Below are 8,640 nucleotides of genomic sequence, written 5' to 3'. Positions count from 1 at the left end.
ACCAAATACACTCAGTCGGCCAGCTGTCCTGAGTCGGCCTGAACAGATACGAGGTCGGGTTCTTGAAGGTACAGTCGGCCAGCACAAAGGCCCTCCTGCCAACACAGGGAAGCCACGCAAGCCATAGAAAAAATAGGAAAAATGGGGGAAAAATACGGAGAATGGGGAAAAATGAGAAAACACCTAATAAGGGCGGGCACACCCACAACAGAGGCCCTGGTGTATAAAAATAGATAGGAGATGACTTCTAACAAGAGCTTGATGGCAAAGTTCATCTCATACCTTGTACTTTCAGTAGTGAATAGCACAGTATCCACCCTCAGGATGTTAAGCAGTGAATACCATAGTATCCACCCTCAGGATGTTAAGCAGAAAAAGAACCCAACAGACTCTTGGTTTTCTGCATCTGTGAGAGCGATCACATCTAGAGTTCAGAAGCCTAGGCGTGTAGATTTGGATGTGGCAAGGGACTCACCACAGCTGATTCTTTCTTTGCACTAGCTGTACCTACAGACAGCAAGCTCATTGCAAGTTTGGGCTGCTTACAGGGGCTTCAGAAGGTGAAGCACTCCAAACATCCTGTGTGTCTGCTCCATGTTAGCCTAGGTAAGAATGAATGTTTTAAGAACTCACTCCTGCCAAATTTCGTTCAGGTCAAATTAAGGTGTACATATTGAATGACCTTGCTTGGTAGTTGAGCAAGGCTTGCCAGAGACGACTATGTCAAGTTCAAAGATTGACAAGTAGCAGACATGGTTATTTTAGCATGCAAATACAGAGATCAAAACAATCCACATCGACCAACTCAAAACAAGATAGCAGAGGAGCAATTGACTGCAGTAAACTACAAGGAGCATGAAGAGGACACACTAGCAAAAGATAACAGAAAGGAATAAGCCCATCACGTTATGACTTTGTAAGCCACATCTCTTATGCTCTGAAAATCTCTTAGTGAAGCTGAGTTCAATGTGTATCAAATCAATCTAAAAGGGTGTAGCCCTTACTACTCTAGTACTCACACGTGAAATTACAGGTAATCAATATTCTCAAATGTACAAAGTACCCGCTGAGATGCCCAATAATCCAAAACTGCTCACGTTGAGGCAACTACAGATCTTGGCATTTCCAAGGTTGATAGTTCCACAACTAGTGAGTTGCAGGAGGCCTAAGCCTGGCAGAAAGTTCAGCAGCAAGTTTGTCCCTCTTCACTTCTTCTTCCTGTTTGGCTGTCATGTCCCTTAGTTTGACTATCCCCTGATTAAGCTCATCCTGCCCAACCAGAACCACCCAAGGAATGCCATCCTTCTCAGATGCATCTGAAAGCTGCTTCTTGATCTTTCCTGGGGCAACACACTTGAATTCAGTAGCTATTTCCTGTTCCCAAAGCTCGCTTGCAATACCAACTGCTACATTCCAGAGAGTTTTCCCAATTCCTAGCACAAGGACTTGTGTGTCTGTTTTTCGCACGGTAAGCTATCACGACCAAGAAGGAACTTTAGAATCGGTAAGAAAAGTAAACAAATGGGTAGAGCTGCTCCAGTTTACATTATCAGTTTGAGTTTTCCTACCTTCTTAGCTTGCTCTTGCTCCTCCATTATGGTGAACACTCGTTCAACTCCCAAACTCATCCCAACTGAAGGCACTCGCACACCACTGAACATACCCACCAGGTCGTCGTACCTACCTCCAGCAGCTATTGATCCCATCTGCAGTTCGACCAGAAAACTAGTCACAACAAAGAGGAGCCTGAAACAATTTCAGAAAGGCAATTAACACAGCAACAATGAACAGAAAGAGAAGCAGAGGGGAGGGAAAACCCCAAGCAGCAGGATTTCTCTATACAAAATCAATCCCATAATTGGTACATGCCATACCTTTACCGTGCCAACAAAGACGGCCTCAAATATGACTCCAGTGTAATAATCAAGACCACGAGCTAGACTGAGGTCAAAGATGAAGTGCTTTAGGCACTTTCCTGCCTCCATATAAGCAAACAAATGCTTTAACTCTTCAAGAGCTTGTTCAGAGGCAGCATTTCCATGAAAAGGACTACCCTCCTTATTCAGTTCAGCCAACAGCTCGAAGGGCTTCCCTTTTTTTTGCACAAGTTCCCCAATCTTGTCAGCAACCTCTTCTGTCAACCCTTTATCACTCACCTGGCAAAGCCACACATGAAGTCACAAAAAGCTGAAGGACCCACATGCGAGGAAGTGGAGAGCATGCAAAAATTACTTGTTTGCCAGTCCTTTCAAAAACAAGTGAGATACCATTTCCTTTCGGACGTCCTTCCAAGCTAGTTTATCCAGCTTGTCAATGGCAGAGCATATGGCTCTGAATTTTTCAGCTGGTACTCCACAAATTTCCAGCATACCATCCAAAAGTAGCCGATGATTAAGCTTAACCTGATAAAAACAGAATCCAACACAACTAAGCATAGTAGTAATGAAAGCTCAAACCACTTAACAGTCACCAGAATTTGAGTTGAACATGTAGAAACGGTTCAAAATAAACTCAACACAAATTAAATTTCACCTGTTGAATCAAAACAGCAATAGCACGTCCTCATAACCCTTTGACCCCCATAGTATATTGATGAATGTTGAAATTATTTGTCAAACTTAGCAACTCCCAACTCCAAACCATCAACTCTATCATAGTGCTTCAAACTATCAAAGCAATCAAGCACAGCATAGTGTATATGCAATGGCATTTCCACACATGTAATCAGCACCCAAGAATGGTGCAGATTTGTGCATGAAAATATGTCCACTTCAATAGATCTTACTGCTTCAACCCATCAACTTCATCAAGCACAGCGAAGATTGTGTGCTATGGCATCCCCACAAACATCATCAGCCCCCAAGAGAAGTATGCATACAGGTCTCTCCACTTTTTGGACAAACTTTCATAAAATATATATATACCTAGATGAATCCAGGAACATGCCCAAATTCACCTTTTAGGATCATGCATGTTATATACTCATGGTAGTCAACCCACAAGACTATATAACTATCAACTCCATTATGCATAGAATGGACTAGATACTACGACATCCCCACTAACGTCATCAGTGCCCAATGGTGGATGTAGAACCTTGTATCAAGATATGCTCTTACACGCACTCCACACACACACACACACATAAGAGCATATATTCACACAAAGCCCTTCATACTGAGTTTCTGTCAAACCTCTGGAGATGCAGGCCATACTTAGCCATAATGAAGCCTAGCACTAAGGGAAGTAGCAAATAGAAAGAATTAGTACAGCAAATAAGTAGTTGACAGGGCAAATGCACCGCTAAAGATAGAAAGAATTAGCACAATATCAACTATATTGAGTTTATCACTTCTCAGGAGGTGAAGGGCAACTCGCTTTTACCTCGTAGTCACCAATGTCCAACTTGAGTTTCATAAAATAAACCACTATATTGAGCTTCATAAAATAAACCACTATATTGAGTTTATATCACTTCTCGGGTGGTGAAGGGCATCTCCCTTTTACCTCATAGTCACCAATGTCCAACTTGTCAAGAATCTCCGTCAACACTTTCAGAACCTCAAAATCGGGAACCATCAGATCATATTGACCAGCAATGTCAAAATCACACTGATAAAACTCCCGATATCTTCCTCTAGCCGGGTTGTCACGTCTGTACACCTTTGCTATGTGATATCTCCTCATGCTTGTCAACTTCTTTGTAGCCAAGTAGCGTGCAAAGGGCACAGTCAAATCATACCGCAGTGATGACAATTCTCCACCCTGTAGTAAACAAAAACAGTATATGAGAAACCCTTCATTTCTGCCTGTGAAACATTTCTCGAACCCATATTTGTACCCATCGTTCCGAGAAATTCAATCCTTGGCCCAAAATTCCTTAAATTTCTTGAAATGTCAATACAAAAAACCCTTTTTAGGAAAAGAAGAAAACAAAAGATTGTTGAGCTTTCATGCCTGGTCTGCCAGATCATAGATCAACTTTGAGTCTTCTCCATACTTTCCCATTAGAGTTTCCTTTAACTCAAACACAGGGGTATCCAAGGCCACACCACCATGGCGTTTGAAAACACTTGTGATGATTCCAAAAACTTTCTCCCGTATGGCCATTTGCAAGGGATCGAAGTCTCTGGTGCCCTGAATTCACGGTGATTCAGAAGAAAAATCAGTAGATAGAGAGCAATACAGAGTTTAAAGTTTAAACACTGCATTGGGTAGAGTTGTGATCAAAAAAACCATAAACTGAATACATATAGGATGAGAAAGGCTGAAGTGTGATGGTGAACAAGAAACCATGAATCATTCACTGTGGTCAATTATGGTGAGAATACCCTAAACCTATCATAGCGACCAAGAACCTATCTTCTAATTCTGATTTGAAGTGGTGAAAACCACTACCTTCATACAGTTCTAAATCCTGAATAGATGAGTACTTCAAACTGAAATGAACAAACTCAATAGCATAGAAAGAAGGTTATGTGGAAACACTAACTTGTCCAGATGAGGGAAGGAAAGACAAATGTGAAAGCTGACTTGTACAGAGATGTGATGATTGAATCCTAACTTGTGCACAGATATATATCTATTGAAAGGCCCATAGCTACACCACAATGTGATTGATCAACACTCACATGTGATGCTGACTTGTACATCGGATGTGATGGTGACACAGATGTGATGAAGAAACCCAAGTCTATACATATAAGTCAATGGCTTGTGCACTGGAAACCATAACTTGTACAAAAGCTTAAAGAGTGAAACCCTAAATTGTTAAAATATACACAGATGTCATGATAGAAGCCCTCATTTTTTTCGACTGGCCTTTGACCCAAGATCTTCCCATAGTTACCAAATTTCACCGTCCGTAGACAGCCGCCCGTAAGCGCTTATTTATCCACCCGTAGGCGATGCCGCCGAGGAAGCACCAAGGGGGGTTTTGAACCCAGGACCTCTTGGTCCTAGGACTTGCACATCAGATGTGATGGTGACACAGATGTGATGAAGAAACCCAAGTCTGTACAGGAAACCATAACTTGTACAAAAGCTTGAAGAGTGAAACCCTAAATTGTTAAAATATACACATGTCATGATAGAAGCCCTGATTTTTTTCAACTGGCCTTTGACCCAAGATCTTCCCATAGTTACCAAATTTCACCGTCCATAGACAGCCACCCGTAAGCGCTTATTTATCCGCCCGTAGGCGATGCCGCCGAGGAAGCACCAAGGGGGTTTAGAACCCAGGACCTCTTCGTCCTAGGCAACCACCTTCACCACTTGAGCTATCACCTCATTGGCGATAGAAGCCCTGATTTTAAATAATCCATTATGATAAAAAACAGACAGCCTAGATTTGCGCACAGATGGTAGAAACCCTAACTTGTACATGTACACACATGCTTGAAGATCGAAACCTTACAGATGTGACGATGGGAACCTTATAATCCTAACTTCTACAAAAAATCTACGATGGACACCTTAATATGCAGTTGACAGAAACCCTAGCTTGTACACAAAAGTGATTAAGGAAACCCTAAAATGATGTTGACAGAAACCCCAAATAGCACGCAGAAAGGCTTAGATTTGCAGTGGAAAGCCTACCTTGGGGACTTTCACTTCACGGCGGGAAGCTTTGCTTTCATTACCGGAAGGCTTCGTCTTGCCTTCATTGATAACCTTCATGACTTCGTTCCCGGCCGACTCCATCGCGCTCGCTGCTGCTGCTGCTGCTGCTGCTCCTCAAATTTGCTGGTTTTAAGGTTGCGAAACAAAGATTTGTATTATTTTTATTAAGCCTATAACATAATTATAATTATTTTAAGGTTGCTCCTGCTGGTTTTAAGGTTGCGAAACAAAGATTTGTATTATTTTTATTAAGCCTATAACATATCTTTTTTTTAAACATAATTATAAAGATTTGTACTATTTTTATTAAGCCCTATAGCATATCTTTTTTTTAACATAATTAAATATATTTATAAACTACGCAAAAACATATATAGTAGTCAACTATCAACTTTTTAAAGCCGTCACTCAAATCCTAACACTCATGGAGATCTCAACTAAGAAAGAGTTCATGGAGGAACAGACTCCTAAAGGATGCACTACTAAGTCTTGTGCTCGCTTGCAGCCGGGTATCACATTCTTTCTCACCATGGATTGAAAAAGAAATTGTAAATTTGGAACAGCTTTTTCTTCGTATTTAAAACTAAATCTTGAATTTTTTGAAGAGGTGTTTTTCCTTCTTCCTAAATTTGAGAAGGATTTTTTAGAAATTGAACAAGTTCTAGACTTTTCATCAAGGTCTTGGCATAGTTTGTACGACATTAAAGACGATCTTCTTCTTCTTCTTCTTCTTCTTCTTTTCTCTCTCTCTCTCTCTCTCTCTCTCTCTCTCTCGTTGGAGTAGCAGTTAACCCAAATACATGCATTTTTTAGTGAACTCTATTATAGTACACGTTATTTCATATGCAAAATATACATCAATGAGCTTTTAAAGCTCTTCCTTGATTAGTTACGAGTATCTAGGATTCATGGGGTAATTTCTTTGTTTAACTACTCAATCTATGATAGGAATTGTGTCTTTCATAACTTAAAACGATTTCCCTTTATGTCCATATATTTCCATGTAAAATAGCCTTTGAACTCTTTTAGCAAAGAAATTAATTGCAAGCTTGAGGTCCGTAACTATGTGCAATGATTCAAGATCTTTGCTTGGACGAGTGAGGTCTACCTCTTTGACTTTTGCAAAGCTTCCTGAACTAGGAAGAAAGCTTCGTCTTTTTTTAACTATTTAATGCGATTTCTCCGTTAATGGCCATTGAGTCAACTAGAATAGAAAACTTTTGAAGTTTAATTTCCCAATTTTAACAAAATAAAACATGCATGTTGAGAGCAACTATGTATCAAAGCCTTTGTAGGTCCATTTCTATTGGAATAACACTATTCACTATTACTTTATTTGTCATAGGCATACACCAGCACACTCTATGAGGATTTTTTGGGAGTTCGATAATTACAAAATGTCCATAATTTCTACTAATGTGCATCCAATTCTTTTAGCCGTAAGTGCAAGAAGAGGTGGATATAAGCATTGCTACACTTAGCATGTACAAAAAAGAGCCTTCTTTTCTATCAAGTATTATAAAATGTCCATAATTTTTATATGTGTATCCAATTCTTTGAGTCTTAAGTGCAAGAAGAGCTGCATATAAGCATTGCTACACTTTACATGTACAAAAAAGAGCTTTCTTTGCCATCAAGCATTACAAAATTTTCATAATTTCTAATATGTGTGTCCAATTTTTTGAGTCTTAAGTGCAAGAAAAGGTGTGGATTCGAACCTTTCTAGATCACTTTATAAGAGCGTTTTACATGTTTTATAGCTGTCGATAGTAATCAATCTAACAGTTGCTTTGGATTCTTTTGTAAGAACTCAACTCCGTTATTGTTCATTTGGTTCACTTTCCTAGTTTGGAGGTTCACTTTTAATGTTTGGATTCTGTTTTGGTCTCCTCCTCCTTTAACTCAGCCTTCGGCACCTTAGGCTCCTCAGCCTTGGCCTCCTCCTTTGTCTCCTTTGTTGTTGGCACCTTGCCTGCCTTGTCCTTGCCCTTGCCCTTTCCCTTGCCTGCAAACGGAAGCTTCCTCTTTGCCTTGCCCTTGCTTCCCTTCCTAGGGACTCCTTGTTTAAAGGTGAAATGCTTAATAGGGGAATGAAATGGCATCTTTTTTCTCTTCTTTGATGCACCAGTGCAAGCAAACTGGTGGAAGTGGCAAGTCAAGGTCATCAGGCATAATTGCATTGTTGAGGATAATGTTTATTGCCTTTGTCTGTACACTCTACAACCAGAACTCATCTGAGCGAACATACTGCAAAACAACATAAAAGTCAAGTAAAGAACTGTAGTTATACCCTTGGTATATACGGGTATTCATGGTCCTTGAAACTATAAGGTAAATACCATCATATCTAGGCCTCAAGCAAGTCAGGGATTCCATATAATTACAGTACTTCCATCTGAAGACCCTCAAGTGGTGGCAAGTTGAACACCTTAGCCACATATAGAGAACCAAATTCTTTCTTCTCTTTAGAGGGTAGAGTGATGACGTTGGATTTTTGGAGGTGCTCCAATTTCTCTTCGGCTCTGAAATTGTGTTGGAGCTCCTCCAAGGGTAGCTCTGCGAATTTCTTCAGTCCCATCCTCTCCAGCCATTCAGCATGCTTATCTGTCTCCTTGTGCAGGGTGGACGAGAGATACTCAAATTCCACCATCTTGTAAGACACGAGATAGCTAAGGTTGAGAGACAGAAGGTAAGGGTGACAACAAAGTTTAGCATAGAATGTATTGGAAACGAGCGTAGTAGAGAATTTTTGCACAACAGAGACATGCAAATTAGGCCTTCGATAGAGAAAGCGATGTGATTTCCAGCTATTGTCGTGGCACATGCCTCCCCTTGGTACGGCCATAAACTGTCTGATATCTCCATGATTCTCCCTAATTCTTTTCAAATTCTATCCATGAGTGCCTACTGCACGAGTTGCGTGGTCATTAATGGTTGGATTGAGGAGGGGCGAAAGTGATGTGATGCGTCTCCCTTTCCATCCATGTATCCTTTTTTGGGGTGGCAACATCAATTTTC

At 40.6% G+C, this 8,640-nt stretch overlaps 1 protein-coding gene across 1 annotated transcript; it reads right to left on the bottom strand.

The window, feature by feature from the left end:
* Positions 1-880: 880 nt before the first annotated feature.
* On the bottom strand, positions 881-5,773 carry LOC147640266 (histidine--tRNA ligase, cytoplasmic-like). Its single transcript, XM_086778722.1, has 7 exons — positions 5,599-5,773; positions 3,958-4,137; positions 3,508-3,765; positions 2,268-2,402; positions 1,875-2,156; positions 1,569-1,706; positions 881-1,473 (listed from the first exon to the last, which is right to left on the bottom strand). The coding sequence occupies exons 1-7, from the start codon at positions 5,701-5,703 to the stop codon at positions 1,147-1,149; spliced, it is 1,425 nt and encodes a 474-aa protein (XP_086634848.1). The 5' UTR covers positions 5,704-5,773; the 3' UTR covers positions 881-1,146.
* Between the last annotated feature and the right edge of the window lie 2,867 nt (positions 5,774-8,640).

The sequence above is a fragment of the Cibotium barometz genome, chromosome 3 (assembly GCF_041138505.1).
Source record: "Cibotium barometz isolate CiBa-2024 chromosome 3, ASM4113850v1, whole genome shotgun sequence".
Classification (NCBI taxonomy): domain Eukaryota; kingdom Viridiplantae; phylum Streptophyta; class Polypodiopsida; order Cyatheales; family Cibotiaceae; genus Cibotium; species Cibotium barometz.
Note: the sequence above shows the minus strand (reverse complement) of the source record. Positions and strands in the feature narration are given on the sequence as shown.

What these genes read in the sequence shown, in the direction of transcription:
- LOC147640266 (XM_086778722.1), bottom strand. Translation starts at nt 5,703, where the DNA reads ATGGAGTCGGCCGGGAACGAAGTCATGAAGGTTATCAATGAAGGCAAG. An exon ending in TCTATGATCTGGCAGACCAG is followed by an intron (nt 3,766 to 3,957) that starts GCATGAAAGCTC and finishes TGTTTACTACAG; the next exon opens with GGTGGAGAATTGTCATCACT. An exon ending in TCTTTGTTGGCACGGTAAAG is followed by an intron (nt 1,707 to 1,874) that starts GTATGGCATGTA and finishes GTCGAACTGCAG; the next exon opens with ATGGGATCAATAGCTGCTGG.